This window comes from Ochlerotatus camptorhynchus, unplaced genomic scaffold (genome assembly GCF_037179485.1).
Source record: "Ochlerotatus camptorhynchus isolate MF236.1 unplaced genomic scaffold, CSIRO-AGI_Acam_v1.1 ptg000463l, whole genome shotgun sequence".
In the NCBI taxonomy this organism is placed as follows: Eukaryota; Metazoa; Arthropoda; class Insecta; order Diptera; family Culicidae; genus Ochlerotatus; species Ochlerotatus camptorhynchus.
This window is the reverse complement of record NW_027040949.1, coordinates 73078-90859: the sequence shown is the minus strand read 5'-3', so window position 1 is coordinate 90859 and position 17782 is coordinate 73078. Positions and strand designations below refer to the sequence as shown.

The 17782-nt window shown below is 40.4% G+C and overlaps 1 protein-coding gene across 1 annotated transcript in view; it reads right to left on the bottom strand.

Annotated features, from left to right (window-relative positions):
• Positions 1 to 13450: 13450 nt before the first annotated feature.
• Positions 13451 to 17782, bottom strand: part of tx (taxi) — a 73130-nt gene continuing 68798 nt past the window's right edge. The window contains exon 2 of the mRNA XM_065235159.1: positions 13451 to 14835. Within this exon, the coding sequence (XP_065091231.1) occupies positions 13696 to 14769 (1074 nt within the window). The 5' untranslated portion in view covers positions 14770 to 14835 and the 3' untranslated portion in view covers positions 13451 to 13695. The remainder of the gene's footprint in view (positions 14836 to 17782) is intronic.

Sequence of the window (17782 nt, the reverse complement as noted above, 5' to 3'; positions counted from 1 at the left end):
TGAATAGTGAAATCGGTTTACCTTGTTGCTGGATGCCATCAAAACACAAATCAAATCCTTGAAATTTTAGAAGAAAAAAATCAAGATTTTCATTGCGACTTGCTTGAAGAAACTGCTTTCGGATCGGAAGGAAAAGGGAAAGTAAACTGCGCAAGAAAGTTCAAGGACAGGAGAGGCAGAAAAAAGTTCCATGCTGAGCAGAAAAATTCAGTCCTAAGTTAAATGCAGAACATACCATACACACTTAAAAAAAATCATGTAAATTTAGGTGCTCTGAGACTGACATATACGAGCGTCATTTTTGACATAAAATTGAGTCGTAATAGACGCAAAACTCAGCTCATTCAAACGTACTTTTCGTCGAGTACCGAACTTTTCAGTCTCGGTGCACTTAATTTGACATGACATGTTTGTTTACTTCTCATCCTTTATGTCAAAGATGGATTCCGTCACGTGTAAAATTAGGTATTTCTAAGTGTGAAAGTGAAGAATTATTTGCGTGTGCATTCAATAGTTGGCAGACCACCCGGCGAAGAAAAGCAGCCTGACTTGTTGAAAACGATTGTTGCCTTATCGTTGAATGGATCCGCCAAGATGAAAGCATCCGCAACTTATTTGAGGTTACTTACACGTCGGTCAAATACGTAGGAAGGTAAACTAACCGTTTCAACAGTTTCTGTTAAGCTGCTTCGAGTTACTAACGATCAACATTCCAAACATAAAGACGGTGAATTCTGCACTGCCACCATCCGAATGTTGGAAGAAATGTCTTCGATGTTGGGCCCTTATGAGGTTGCATTCTTGAGTCAGAACGACAAAATACGAGTTGCCATCGGAATAACAGCTGCAACAAGCAAGCCCCACTTCTGATGCATTTGGAATACCGCATCACCTTACCAGATCATGACTGGGTGGTGACGAACCATCACAAACTAAAACCCTCCATTTATGCTGGAATTGACGTGTCCATTCGTTCCGGTGAGTTGCAAGCCATTCCATTGCCTTTTATGATATTCACTTGAGTTTAATGTATCAATTTGTTCATCTCCAGGAAACATTCGTCTTCTACGGCTTACTCACATGGCCTAGATTACGAGAGACTACTGGACCTTCCTGAGTTTGCTGACATCATGCTTTATCAAGGAAACGTAAAGCCAGTCCATGTGGTGATTGTAGAGGGAGGGTCAGACGAAACCACTAGATACCATAAGGTGATTGATGTAACAATCCCCCATTTTCAAAAACACCAACCGGATGCCCTCTTCATTGCAACCAACGCACCAGGTAGGAGTACGTTCAATTGGGTAGAAAGACGATGGCTCCACTGTTTCGAGAATTGTCTGGATTAGTTCTACCACACGACCACAGATTCTGCACTTGAGAAGAAGAATTCCGAACATGCAAGGGAAACGCTAGGTGAAACTTGGAATCAAATGACGTTCGATGGATTTCCCGTAGTCTCCGAATAAATTTACCAGCCTCGGAACAAACTTCTCTTCTCGTTCGGATGCAAAATGGATTTCCGCACATGTTCGCTCTTCGCATTATTTTCTGCAGATTGTGAAATGTTCAAACCGCGAATGTTGCACTGAACCTAGAAGCAGCTTTTTGGCGTTATACCAACTCAGTTCTTGCCAGCACCGATTCGAATTAGGCAAACTGAAGATGGCTTAAAAGCTTTAAGCCCTAGTGTGATTGACAGCGGATCGAATCCGTCCCTGGTTCTTCGGAATTCTATGAATACTGCAAAGCTGCTCCCAAAATCCCGTCATGCGTATAAGGAATTACAACGCATGGTTTGATCTGTCCTTCCGTTCAAAAGGTGTTGCAAATCAGAGTATGCCAGATATGTGGTGTATACTTTGCATCAGTGTTGGGAAAATATCAAAAAATCAAATCTCATCAATGCCCAAGATCACGCTTGATTTTCGTAGACAAAAATCAACAAGCAAACAACTGCGGTTGATTTTGCAAGCTGTGATATCGCAGCTCGGAATATCAAGCTACCAAAACCCACTAGTTGCAAATCTCAACAAACTGTGCATCAGCGTTACAACAACTGTTTTTTTAAAGAGCCACCCTAACTCAATTTAAGAAAATAGCTCTAAATCGGCCAATTTAAGAGATACAAAAAAGTTACTTTCAACAAAGTTGCTTGAAATTAGCTCAGCTATAACTTTGTCTAAGAATGTATACCTTAATTTATTCAAACAAAAAAGTTAGATTTTTGATTTTATTGATAATAGGAACCATCCTAGAATTCATTGTCATAAAAATGAGGCCCTAACTATAAGAAACAACTTTGTAGAGGAGACTTTTAGTCTAAAGTTTCAATTTCAGGCTCAAAACATATAATTCCACCTAAATCTGCATTCTGGACCACTGTGCAATGCTATTGAAACCAAAGTGATGTGCCAATCTCCCAAAAAAAAATCGGTCGGTATGATCATCTGGAATGTATTTAAAGTACTAGAATGATTATGAATTAAATGTTTGACCATTACGAATAATTTCATGCCAAAGAATAATTTTATTATATTACTAAAATGAAAGTATGATAGCGTCATTTTTTAAGTCTCAGGATTTTGAAATGATTTTAAATTCTGTTAGTCTGAATTTACTTGGAACTCTTTACAGGATATCTTCGCCCTTTTTTTGAGCTTCATTTGAATGATCCTAGAATTTGATCATACTTATTTTCTGGATTCGCTTAAAATAATCTTTATAATATTCAAACTTTTCCAGTAACATTCTAAGAGCTCATAGCATTACTTCTGGTAATCTCTCAAAAATTATTCTCCAATTCCACAATTCCCTCAAACTGGTAATAATTCCCAAGAATTGGTAAAATTTTGTGTACATTTTTCCCTATGAAATTCTTAAAATATTCTTAATAATTTCATTGGTGCACCCTTCAGAATGACTGTCACACTCTTCTCAGACTTATCCGATAATTCCCTTTGAACTGCTTTGTAGGTAAGGTCAGAATTATTTTTAAATCCTTTTCAGTATTTCCTAAGTACTCAAGTACTTTGCCAAAATGGCCTTTAAAGTCTCAAAGAAATTGCGCACAATTCCGTTAAAATGTCCTAAAATTTTATTAAAATGAATCTTCATAGAAACATTAGACAGAGTTCCATTAAAATTATTCTAACGATTCGTATCAGCATACTCCTTAAGTTTCATCATAAAAAATTTCTATGATTTCTCTTCCTGATTGTATTTCCTACATTCACAAAATCTCCAAGAAATTGTCATCAGAGTTGACAAGACAATTGACATCGTCTTCCACCAGAGATTGTACTGACTGAATATTTAACACTAGACAACAGAGAACACACCATACCCAGTAGACCAAGTAGGGAAATTTTTAGGTTGCCAATATTTGCACCGGCTGGAGCGGGAATCGAACCCTCACTTCGTGGCACTCACAGTACGCCTGAACAACGGGTGACGCTGCAAGTTCTGGTGACGCCCACAAAGATGGATGGAGTTCTACTCAGAATTGGCTTGAAGTTCTCCTTTGATTTCCCAAGAAACTCAGCTCACATTTCACTGTGAAATATTTTCAGAATTACCTTAAAATTCCAGTATTGTCCAACGTTGATGGCCTTTTATAATTAAAGTAGCAAGTTTGGATTTATTAGAGGGTAAATCAATTGCAGTGATATTTTTAAACAACATGTTTAAAAAATCTGGGAAAATCTGGAACATATTTGAAAAATCTGGAAACAGACGTGGTCTGTCTGTGTATCTGGCAAGACGACTAAAAACCTGGAAAATCCAGATACATCTGGACTACTGGCAACGCTGGGTGACATTGAGTTTCATAATTTTTGCTTTACACCCGAACGCAACCGAAACGTCCGTAACGGCTGGCAGCAGTCACTTCGTGTCTGCCATCGGTGAAGAGCAAAAAGAGATAGCAAACTATACTTTATCTTTCTAAGAAAATGATGTGCAATGGAATCGGTTTTTGTGTCGAATAAACTCTCAGCTTGATTTTTGCACGTTGTGAATAGTCTCGCAATATCAAAGGTGCTTTTAAAATCAATATGAAGTATGATATTTTGTTCCAATATCATGCGTGATATTGAAAGCGTATGAGACCGGAAAAATATCGTTCGATTGATGATATAGTCCAACACTGCTTTGCATCACAGTTTATGCTAAATGAGTATAATCAAATCCACAAGCCATCAGGTAAAAAGTGTGAAAATCGTAAAAAGCCGATTGCAAATCGAGAAAAGGAAGTGCTGATTATTGAGAACCAAGAAGCAATCTGGACTGAAGAAGATTCCGACACTGATGGTCCGAGAAACGCTGCAATCGACGATTGGACTCCAATTATTACAATTGGTGAACATTTGCAGCCAGTCTGGCGAGATCATTAAATTACCTTAAAATAATAGAGGGGGGGGGGGGGGCGTCACATCTAAATCTCAAGTTTAGAAGCTTAAAAAATCTCCAACTAGCGAATCAATCTTCGAAAAATCTTCTTTCATTTCTCGCATCTACTTGCATCGCGCATCATCTTTTTGCAGGAAATCTTCAGAATCATCATCAATCTTCTTTCTATCTACTCAGCGTGCACGCAGCTAGCCACAGCAAAACAGGATCTTTACGATCCCCCTCGGAAATAATGAAGTTTTATAACCGAATCAAAAATTTAAAATCGAAATTTCACGAAATGTGAGGGGGGGGGGAGTCCTTAATACCGTTACTTAATATGCAGAGAATTACTTTCCGCGGGCGTTACAAAATTATTGGACGCCACATAAGACAACAAACTTATATCATGTCAAAGTGGACCATTTTGTATGAAAATCGTCAATTCAATTATATCGAACAGCACTATTTGACCAATATTTTCCACCAATACAATGCAGATGAGCTGGAAAAGGTGTATGCCGATGGAGTTTTCGCTCAAATTTTTAAAAATAAAATTCCATTGATGCGTAGCTAGGCCACTAAAGGAAAGGGTCCACTAGAGGCAAATTTACCCTAGGTAATGCGCTAAATTGCGCAATTGGAATGGTAACCTAGAGTGCGCAGTAGCGGCGAAATAGTAAAGAACTGTAGCCACCCCTACCTACCGGACGACCACCAAGGTAGTGCTTATATGATGGTGGTGGTCAGCGAGCTGTTGCGCGATCTGGTCTCCCACCTTTATTCGGATCGCTCGCTGCTTCTGGTATGAGCTACCGTGTGCGCGTGCGCGCTAATGCCCCTTCCCACCTTTCGGTACTTGCATACTAAACTATACTTAGCTAGGTATGTAGATGGTGCGGGCATAGAAACAAATTTGCTCGCTTGAGCGCGCACGTGGGCGGGGTTTTCGCGGTTGAATGTGGGAATTAATAGATGTTGAAAACAATGAAGGAAAATGAGAGCGAATTCGGTCGGAGGAAGAGTCGTTGGGTGTGGTGTCTGAGATGGAAGTTTGGCTGGGATGGGTAGGGGAGTGGGAAAACTGCTAGAGCATGAAATTGTGAAAGCAATTTGATGATGGTTGGACGGAAAGTAATTGAATTGAGCTGATCTTACTGAGGATGGAAGGCTAACGCAGTAGATTTAATGCAACGTGGTTGTGATGATGATGGTCCCCTCACTTACCCCTGCAAAGATTTGAGCTGGACGATTTATCTTTAAGATAATTAAATATGACATTTAACCAGGTTGGCAAACAAAATCGAACTGGTTTCAGTTACAGATATAAATTCCCTCTAGAGTTTGCAGTTGCTTCACAGCGATATAAATGTGGAAAAGCTCAGGCGTCCACCTCTTAGTTCGCCTTTTTGTCCACCTAAAATATTCAAACGTATTACAAGCAGTTAAGAGTTAGTGCACAATCAACAAAGCATCCTATTACACTAACAACCCCGCAATCTGATGCTATCATAATTTTCAGCAATGTCAGGAATGCTCACGAACCCCCAAAATTTGCCAGAAAACTTACTACTAACTCAAGGTATCTTCCGAATAAGCTTGAAAATTGCATTTTTTTTATCAAATGTTAAATTCAGTCCTCTATATCCGTAATACGCGCGCGAGGCTCAAACCTTTGTAGACTAATTTTTTTTATTTAATCTACTTTTAAATCAAATATTCAAAATCCATCGTCCCCATCGTGGCGAACAGAAATAGCTTTTGTAGTGCTACAATAATTATTAAAAAAAGTCGTTATGACAGCTATCCATATAAAATATTCCGTTAGAGATAACTTCGTCAAGATACATAATTTGTCAATCCATAAAAAAAATCACTGGATGACTGTTCAAAAGACAGTTTTAACGTGTGAAATGCATTGTCTTTTAAATTCTGTAAGTGTTGCTGAACGTTTGATATGTCTAGGCATCGAATTGAAAACATTTATTCCTTTATAATATAATGAATTTTGTGAAGCACAAGTTAAGAAATGTGGTGTTCTTATTTCAACCGCGTTTCTAGTATTATATTTGTGAAGGTCACTTCCTCTTTCAATTCGATCACACAAATATCGAGGCAGCAAACTACTTTAAAAATGAACACCAATTCTTTGCTTCACCGAAAACCATTGTAAGGCGTCTAGCATCAAACTTGAGGAAGTGAATCTATTGCATCTCAAAATCAAACGCATTATTTTATTCTGCAAGCGCTGTAATCTCGATATTTGTGTTGCATTGTCAGAAATAAAATGGAAGGGCAAAAGTCTAGATGAGAAGAGATGATTGATTTGTATAGCTGTATTTTACTGGCAATATTTAAATCGTTTTTCAGTCGACATAGAATTCCATACTTCTTGGCAATTTTCTTGATGACATTGTCAATGTGAGAGTTGAACTTAAGTGTGTCATCAATAATCACGCCAAGATATTTAATCTCCCGAACGCGATCAATAGTCTCATCATCAATTACAACAGAGACGTTCTCATTAAATCGATTCCGCGAAATTACCATATATTTAGTTTTACTTGTATTCAATTTCAACTGTTTATACTTCAACCATTTACTTAGAGATCTTAAATCTTCATTCAAGTGTAAAACGGCATCATCTTAATTCTTAGCTGCAATGAATAACACAGTATCATCTGTAAAAAGATTAATGTCACAAAATCGTAAAACACGGCGCAAGTCATTAATATACATAATAAATAACAGGGGCCCTAATACACTTCCCTGGGGCACTCCAAGGCTATTCCCCACGGGACTGGAAACAGAATCATTAAAAACAGTCCGTTGAGTTCTGTCAGACAAATAGCTTTCAAACCATTTATATTCAGTACTCGTAATTCCAAAGCGCTTGATTGATCTTAACAATAAGGGCCTAGAAATTGTTTCAAAAGCGCGTTTCAGATCCAAAAAAACAGCAACAATCGCATCTTTACGGTCCAAGTTATTTTTCCACTTCGCTAATACCAAATTCAACGCGGTTTCACAAGATTGACCTTCCCGACATCCCGATTGTTCTAGTATCAACAAACTATTACTATTTAAATACTCCACAGCTGGCCTTTAACAACAGGTTCTAAAATTTTCACTAATGTGTGCAACATGTTGATGGGACGAAACTCATCGGCTTTAATCATTCCAGCAACTTTAGGAATAGGAACCACTAAAGATTTCGTCCAAATGTGTGGGACATGTCCAGTCTGCATTGATTCATTAATAAGGTCCAGAAAGATGTGGCCAATTACATGGAAGCAATCTTGAATAACTCTAGCATTAACATTATCGACTCTAGCCGATTTTCCTTAAGAAAAGCAAATAACTGTAAGTTCATCTAATGTAAATGTAAACCTTCAAATCTACAACTACTATTAACTGGCAGTTTTATTTCGTCAGGTTCATCGACCAATTCAATGGATTGATTAATCAATGAAACACTGTCTACAAAATAATCATTAAACTTAGCTGCAATTACTTGTTCTGACTGTTCTGATGTGCCATTAAAAGTTATGGACCGCGGTTTGCAATTACTAGGTTTTAATAAAGATTTAGGGACGCTACCAATTTGATACGTACATGTTAAATCAAATTCATCTTAAATTCATAGGCAAAATTTTAATAGCTTTCATGTGATCACATAGCTGCAAACAGAATGACTTTGCTATAAACAATGTTTTAGGAATTATGAAATCATTAATAGTAATAGGTCGTAAGTAACTTTGACAGATTCTCTTCGTCGACTTTCTGTTTGTATCAGCACGGCCATGTAAAGACATTCCCTGATATTTTCAGCACACAGATCGATAAAAGAAGTTTTTATCTAGCATCTAATACGACAATCACAACAAGAAACGGTTATGTGCTCAAGTTATTAACGAATGAGAAAGTCAACATAGAGAATCGATCAATGTTACTTAGGACCTAATGCAATATTCAGCTTGATCTGTTGTACAAGTAAATTATAAGAAGAGATTGTAAAGTATGTGTTCGACACTTGAACACTATCATTTTCACTTTAAGATGGTTTCAACCTGCGATTTAATAATTCTTATGAGCGTTCACTTTAAGTGAACGTTCACAAATCATAATAGATATCGGTTTCATGTGTCAAACACTTGGCTTTCTACTTCTTCTTGTGTCTAACCAGTACAAAATATAAATATAACATCTAATGATTTTTTTTTTTTTTGACTATATGTTTTTAGTATTACTTCTACGTGAAGTCAACAATTTACATAGTTGAAGATGCTAATTTAAAATAACAGACTGTAGTGGTAATTTTTATACGATAGATGGAGTAGATGAAAGCATAGAGTTGATAGTTCCGTTAGAGTACGGCAGTGTGAAGATTGTATATAGATATTAGAGAAGCGAGCTAGGACAACTTTTAAGGAAGGTACAAATCGGTTTTTTCATCTCTCTTTGCCAAACTCTTGAGCGGGTCGGTTTTCATCTCTTTTTGCCAGTGGTGGCGGGGGGGGGGACACCCCTCACCATCCCTCTCCAAAAGGGGGAGTTGTCCTAGCTCGCTTCTCTAATATCTATATACAATCTTCACACTGCCGTACTCTAACGGAACTATCAACTCTATGCTTTCATCTACTCCATCTATCGTATAAAAATTACCACTACAGTCTGTTATTTGAAATTAGCATCTTCAACTATCTAATGATTTAAAAATTCAGAATTTTTTTTATAGCAAGTGAGTGGAAGCAAGCTTGTCCGAGGATTTGATTATTCGAGGATTCGATTATCCGGGTCTTGATTTTCCGGAAAAATGGCCATAATTTGTTTCTGTAGTATTGGATTTGAGCAATTAAAAGGTATCCTGAGGTGAACATACCATATCATCCTGAGCTGTGAGCGATTATACTATAGCATAGTTGTAAATTTGATTTGAATTGTAGCACTGTTGAAGATATTCAGAGCAAAACTTGATCAACCAGAAGTCTAGAAAACAAAGATCCCTGATCACCCGATGGTCTGGGGAATAATTTCCGAGTCACCTTGCATCATAAGAGAATATCCGACAGATGCGATGAACAGTTGTAACCTCTACCGAGATTCCAACCTGAAATTCAATGTTTTAGTGGTAGTTTTGCAAATGTACCATATTACAAAATTGTTCGTAAATATAAATCACATGCAAGTTATGTTTTGGTTTACATAATTCGAAAAATAAACGATTCAAGTAATTACTAAGTTTTTCATGGGATTTTCATATTATTTTAGTCTAGTAAAGTAGCGCATCGTGACCACGCCGTGCTGGAAATAACATTTCCAAAAACACGAGCATGATGGCAAAAATAAGGGATGTGCCGTCAAAATGGCACTATACGCTACTCTACAGAGACTGGTAGGAGATAGACAGGGTATTATCGAAAATAGGTAGTCTAGGCACTCTTCTGCTCGAATGGTCATCGATAGCTACGAACGAAGCCCGGCTCTCCCACGGCCCGAATAACGAAGAGCGCGCAATACCCGAGAGCGCGATTCGTGCATCACGTGATCGTAGGTACGATACATGGATGGGGTGATCATCATCCGATTTTGAATCTGCCCCCACTGAGCTATATAAGCCCAGCTTCCCCAAGGATCGGCCTCTTTTTTCCTGGGAAAGCAACAAGTAAAGTTCGGTGATTTTTATCTAAAAGTTTTTTTTTTCTAAAAAGTATTGCTAAACGTTAAGGAGATAGTCTTGCAGTATTATAGTGCTAATCGTATAGGAGTTTCGACTCGCACGTTAGTAGGACAGTTAGAGCTAGAGGCTAATTGCAAAGGAGCTTCGTGCTCGCTAGGTCTAAGTGTTCAGTGTCCCGAAACCACGTGAATATAGAAGAACGATCACCGTTGAAGAGAATCCGTGGTTCAGTGATAAGTGCTTCCCAGAGATCCTAACAGCTCTGTCCGTTACCATACGGATCTCTTCCACGCTTAATCAAATAAGGTTTGGAATCAGACATACGGAGATCTTCCCCTATATATCTATATAGGGTATACGTCCCTAACCTCGGTCTAATATGCAGCCATAGATTACGTTTTTAATCATAACTCATCAATTAATTTACCTGCAAACGATATTCTACTGCTAAATGGTATGCTTAGATATGCTTATCATGTCGTTTGCTATCAGGAACCGCAAAAAGTTGAAAAACTTACTTTTTTTAAGACAAAAACTCACCAGGGAAATGTATGTAATATCGGTCTATTGTCCCCAAATTGGGTCTATTTATGGATGCAACTTCGTCCTATCCTGTTTGATTCTCAAAAAAAAACGCTCTTGGTAACGTTTTCTTATGTATTTTTTTTTATCACTATCACTGTTAACTTAATACTCTTCATTCCTCAAAACATTTCTTAGAGAAAATTTTACGAAAACTACATTAAATCACTCAAGTTAAAAATTAAAAATTAAAAATTTCGCTTATCGTCTTTCGACCGCAGAATATCTAAATCAAAACATTGTGATGTTCATTATACAGATTTGGCAGAAAAAATCTCCCTTCCTGTTCGTTCCTTATCATCCAAATGAAAACCACATTGTTGACGTTACTCTTATTGCTATATGCTGTCAAATGAATTTCATGGGCCAAAGTTAGGAACATAGAAAAGAAATGTGTCCCTAAAGTTGGGTCCATGATTTACTTGTGAAAACGTTGTTAAACAATTAAAATAAACATAAAATATTCAAACAGTAACTGTGAGTTTTACGTCTAGTGTGTATTATCAGGTAATTCCATTCAATAAATGCCATAATCAGGCCATTTGATGATCGTCAGTGCAACCTTCCCATCTTAACCTTAGAAGTCATGGCGGCTAAAAACTCCGAACAGAGTGATATTCTCAACCAGTTTTATTACTTACGAGAGCTGAAAATGTATTGAAATGTTGTGATATAAATTGATTTGTGTGTGGTACACATTTATCAATCATCAGTGATCAATATTTTCCTTATTTTTTGTGTAATATTCCTTAATTAATTATTTATTTGCGTGATAGGCCGAATGAAAGGACTAGACCCACATTACATACCGTAACCCTATATAAAAATGAATTTCTGTCTGTCTGTCTGTCTGTCTGACCTTTATAGACTCGGAAACTACTGAACTGATCGGCGAGAAAATTTGTATGCAGTGGTTTTTGGGGCAGGGAATGATTCTTATGATGGTTCGAGACCCCTTCTCCCTCTGTAAAGGGGGGCTCCCATACAAATTAAACAGAAATTTCTGCATAACTCGAGAACTAATCAAGCCAATGGAACCACATTTGGCATGTGTAGGTCATAGGGGGTAGCCCCTTAGATACGAGGGGGGAGGGGGGGCTACGTACAATATAACAGACTTTTTTTAATTGGCGCATAAACTCAAGCTAATTGAATCCCGAGCAAGGCCGGGCACACTCAGCTAGTAATCGATAAAATGGATTTGTCCTACTATGAATCGATTCATCGAACTTTAGAGTTGGTTTTGGCAACATTTGAATAAATCTGGGACTTTCATCCTCCTCGATGTGCATGCTCTGACCTCTGGCAGCTTTTTTTTTATATATTTTTAGATTTAATTTTGGAGTTGGTAAAGTAGAATATTGTAGAACATTGAATTATGCAAAGCTTTTGATATCTCCATGTGAGGCACATAGACTCCAAGTGTGTCACAATCCGAACCAATAGTGTTGAGGCATGGTTCAAAGCATAAGATTCACTCATGAAAAGGATGTTTTTCACAATAAGTGCAAAAGTAAGTGATGACGTGTGGATTTTTTTGAGGGTAGTCCCTACACGTTACTCTGATTCCAAACATAACCATTTGACAATATTTGGGGTATTTGACAGCACTTGCCAGAGTTGGTTGGAAATGCTAACATGAAGCTTTAGTGTGATAATTTATTAGCTAGAGAATGATCTTTAGAAGAGAGTAGGTGGATAGTTCCGTTAGAGTACGGCAGTATGAAAATTGAATAGAAGTTGAAAATGAGCGAAGGGCAATTAATGCGACCGTTTTTAAAGTTAGACGCACATCTTTTGCGTATGAAGTAACATAAAAACACTTTGAAAGTATTTTCCATTTTTTCTGGCTCCTACACGTCACCCCGATTGCAAAAATATCCATAGTGTGGGGTATTTGGCAGTGTTTCCCTGTTTGTTAGTAACCGGAAGCCACCATCTTGGATTTTAAAATGGCGTCAGACATGGATTTACACGTCACTCCGATTGCAAAAATATCCATATTGTGAGGTATTTGACAGAATTTCCAAGTATTTCTGTAATCAGGATCTGCCATCTTGGATTTCAAAATGGACATGGATTTCCAGTCTCTTCACGTCGCCCCGATTTAAAAAAAAACGCATTTTGTGTGGTATTTGACAGAATTTCCCATTTTTTTGCTAGCCGGAAGCCACCATATTGGATTTCAAAATCCCCCTTCTGATCCCTATACGTCACTCCGATCCCAAAAATACCCATATTATGGGGTATTTGACAGTATTTCCAAGATTTTATATAAATCCCAAATATAAAAGTTTTATATCTTCTGAACACATTTATATGCCAACGTCATTTCGAGTAGATGAGCCGTTTCCATGCAATGATTTATTGAAAAATATTGAATACGCCATTTTGAAAAAAAAAATAGGCTTGACTCAAAATGTCCGACTTCCTGCACAAACTTGATTCATTGCCCCTAGCGAATAATTTTGCAAAGTTTCATGGAATTCCGAGAGGAAAAATCAAACATTTGGTTTGTTTTTCGCTATTTGGCCTGGAACAGCTCAATTGTTTTTAAACATCTCAGGAACCACTTTTTCCAAAATAAGTACAAACGCTCCAATAAAAGTTAAAAATTCACAAATCGCACAGCAGAACACGTTTCGGCACCAATCTCGTATTACCTAAAAAAGAACAAAGCGTATTCCACTCCAAAGCCATCCAACAACCAACGTCAGCTAGCTATCTAACTAATTTATGGCAACTGTCAACGACTGGCAGCTTGTTTCCTATCTGTGGAATGATGTATGCCTTCACTAATGCCGGTGCAATCTATCTGTAGCATATAAGTACAACGGGATGCAGACTACCTTATCTAAATATGACACATTGAGAATAAATAACAGGATCATTGTAATCTATACCTCTTCTAGAGCATACCCTAACATCTACCTAAACTAGGAGGAATTGTCATTTTTCTCTATCACTGATTGTCCGGTTTCCCAAAACAACATAAGAATTCTCGCGCACGCGTACTAACTACCTACTGGACCGCCGACCGGATGTTATAAGTACAGCTCCAGAGCCGCCTGCTCGTTGAATCCGGTGTGCAGCAGGTCGTTGAATGGGTTCAACGAGTCCAGGTGACTCAACGGGCTCAAGCACGGTTCGGAGAGCTGCAACGAATCCGCGTCCGACTCCAGGAACAGCCCAAACTCCAAATCATTCGCAGACGTGGTATTGCAGCTGTTGAAGGTCTGCTTGAGCCCTGCGTTGCCCTGCAGTGGACTGAGGCAGGGCTCCGAAAGGTGCAGCGAATCGTTGTCCGAATCCAGCATCATGCCCAGGTCCACCAGCTCGTCCTTTTGGTATAAACTGGGAGCTTTGTCTTCCACCTTAATGGCGGTTTGCTTGGAACGGGTTGAATTTCTTTTCGCCGCACTCGACTTGGTACTGGCTTTCTTAGGTTTCTTTTTGGAAGCGGCAGCGTTTCCACCCGACTTTCTTCTGGGACTCTTCTCCGCCTGCTTCACCGGTTGGGGACTCAACATTGGCTTGAACATTGCTTCATTCAAGAGCATTCCCTTCAGCATTACTTCCCGCTCGATCTCGTTATGGTTGACCATGTCCATGTCGTTGTTGTTGTCGATTTCCAGATGACCATCGGGGTTCGTCAAAATTTCGCTCAGTATCCGGATGTACTTCATCGCCATCCGCAAGGTCGTAATCTTGGTCAGCTTTTCATTGGTGCTACTGCCACCCGGTTGACCGGGCGAACTCACCGGAGAACTGTTCCCACTACTGCCGGCCACCGCTAAGGGGACCGCTTGCCGCAGATTCTCGAAGGCACTGTTGATTTCCCGCATTCGAGTTCGCTCCCTAGCGTTGGCCGTTTTCCGACGGTACTTGCTCAGCGGGGGAGCTTTCTGCTTGGGTTTCTCCTTCGGGACGGTCTTCTTCTCCGGTTTGGCTGCCGGTGTTGATCGGCGGGATTGTCGCTGCCGGAGGGAGTATTTTTCATCTTTTTTGGCGGGCTCATCGCTCCCGCTGGTAGTTCCGATGGAAGAGTTGTTGTTCGGATCTGCAAAATCCATTATCGGTGTCTGGTTGAAGTTGAGAGTCGATATGGTGTGATGCATGGTTTGAAGGGGACTTGGAATAGCGTTTATCTCAGTTGCTTCTGTTGGGGTTGTTTAGGTTCAGATCTGAAAAGAAAGGAAAAGAGAAAATACGTTAGATTGTTAGTATTCACAGATTTGTAAAATGGCTTTTATATATCGACGAACAACTTTCACTGAATAAGTGCATCAACGCAGGGCATAATCACCGACAATGACCGTCACCGGCAGTGATTGGGCAACAATGTGCCGATCGTTAAAAACCACAATCCTTTGAGATGTCTTTGTTAGTGGGGTTTCACACGGGAAACCGATGCATTTCTACTCATTTGTCATAACCCAAAAGTGGCCGCCCATTGGCCGCTTGTGACCGCATTGCACCGAATTCTCTCGTCGTCGGCGGCAGCGCCATCAATAATCATCAATCTCGTCTACGCGTCCCATCACCGCGATCAGGGCGGTGTGGTTTCAGCGAAGTCAGGTGTCAGTGATACTCATCATCGCCACCACCGCCGCTCTGCTCGAACAATGTAATTCTGATGGCCCGCCCCGAACAATAACGCCGCGACGCCTCGATGAGTTTGTTGGGCCGTGAACGGAGCGGTGCGGCGGTGGTGATAAACATTGCTTTTGTCGCATCCCTTTGTTCAGAGGAATGATTTACAAGCCAACTGTAAATTACACACCGAACCCGGTCGGGCGAGGATTCTTTGGAAAAGTATCGGTTAGCGAGGGCACATTACAATGCATGCTCACGTATATGGCTTTTGTGACACCGTCTTGAAAGAAATTACATGCGAGGACGATTGTAATTGCCAAAAAGGTGGGAAGGTAGTGGGATTTTTCGGTGGTGATGTCGTAGGGTTGCCATCCGGACACTTGGGGCCAATTTCTTCACCTGTGTATAACTTTTAAACCAAGTTTAACCGTATGGTTAAACCTGGTTTACGACTTAAACGCAGGTGAAGAAATCGACCCTTAGTCCAATAGCAGTTCTGACCACTCATTCCCATAATTTCCGCAAAATGGACACTTTCATATCAGGTCTGTGAAGTCGGATGAAAGTCGATTGAGTACTACTCCTACACTGAACGAAAACATCCGCAATACTTCGACTGATTATTGTAGTGCTCGATTGCTTTAACAATATGCTGTCGAATTTCGGATGATTTCCTTGTGGTTGAATTCGTCATCAACTGATGAGCATCCATATGAATGTCCTCCAAATAAAGGTTGATATTTTTTATGAAAATTGGTTGTAAAACATACTGGGTTCACAGGACAACAATTTAAAGATAGGATGACTTGCAAATGCTTTAGATTAGATCATTAAATTCGGTTGTTTACATTTCCATATTGAATAGCCATGAAGAGCCATTTATTATGGATACAAACGTGTGGTGTTGGTAGATGAAACTTCCTACACCACGAAATAGACAATTCAGTGCCAACATTTCAAAGGGGCGTAATTGCATTTGTAAACAATGGCTTTAGCCATCGATTTCTCGCGAATAAAAGCTCACTCATGAAAAATAATGACACCAGTAGGTAGAGGAATGTTTCCTCTACCAGCTAGCATTGTTATTTTGAAGAGGTAAGATTTCATTCGCGAGAAATTGATGGCTAAAGTCATTGTTTACAAAAGCAATTACGCCCCTTTGAAATGTTGGCACTGAATTTACGGTTTCCATGGTTTACAAATGGACTTTACGGCTTCGACTCTACGGCTCCGACACAACGGCTCCGACTCTACGGCTCTGACTCTACGGCTCCAACTCTACGACTCCGACTCAACGGCTCCGACTCTACGGCTCCAACTCTACGGCTCCGACTCTACGGCTCCGACTCTACGGCTCCAACTCTACGGCTCCGACTCTACGGCTCCAACTCTACGGCTCCAACTCTACGGCTACGACTCTACGGCTCCAACTCTTCAGATCCGACTATACGGCTCCCACTCCACGAGTCCAACTCCACGAGTCCGACTCCACGAGTCCGACTCCACGAGTCCGACTCCACGAGTCCGACTCCACGAGTCCGACTCCACGAGTCCGACTCCACGAGTCCGACTCCACGAGTCCGACTCCACGAGTCCGACTCCACGAGTCCGACTCCACGAGTCCGACTCCACGAGTCCGACTCCACGAGTCCGACTCCACGAGTCCGACTCCACGAGTCCGACTCCACGAGTCCGACTCCACGAGTCCGACTCCACGAGTCCGACTCCACGAGTCCGACTCCACGAGTCCGACTCCACGAGTCCGACTCCACGAGTCCGACTCCACGAGTCCGACTCCACGAGTCCGACTCCACGAGTCCGACTCCACGAGTCCGACTCCACGAGTCCGACTCCACGAGTCCGACTCCACGAGTCCGACTCCACGAGTCCGACTCCACGAGTCCGACTTCACGAGTCCGACTCCACGAGTCCGACGCCACGAGTCCGACTCCACGAGTCCGACTCTACGAGTCCGACTCTACGAGTCCGACTCCACGAGTCCGACTCCACGAGTCCAACTCAACGAGTCCGACTCCATGATTATAGGTATAATACCTCATCGTGCCAAATTTTGAAACCATCATCATTTTTCAATTTCTCCTATTCTCCACAAGCGCTATCGCTAGATTGCCAATAGGTAACTTGATCTTTTTTTGTCGTGTAGCGCCATGTAACCCATCGTCATGTTTGAGCAAGTCACCAGAAAAAAAAAATAAACGATCTCACTTGCATTGCTTGGTAACCAGAATTTTTCACATAGATCTTTTTGACGTTTAATCGTCTTTCTCTGTTTATCACGTATGGCTGAATGGACGGTTTGTTTTCCCACTTTTCTGTTTCCTTCCTGCTCGCACCAAACTTACCTTTCCAATCAGGCTAAGGCATTGTTGTCTTCTGCTGTCCGAAGAAGTCGTCTCCATTCTACTCGATCCATGGCCACACTTTGCCAGCCTCGTAGTCTGCGAAGAGTCCGCAATTCGCCTTCTACTTGGTCGATCCACCTTGCCCGCTGCGCACCTCTTCTTCTTGTTCTTG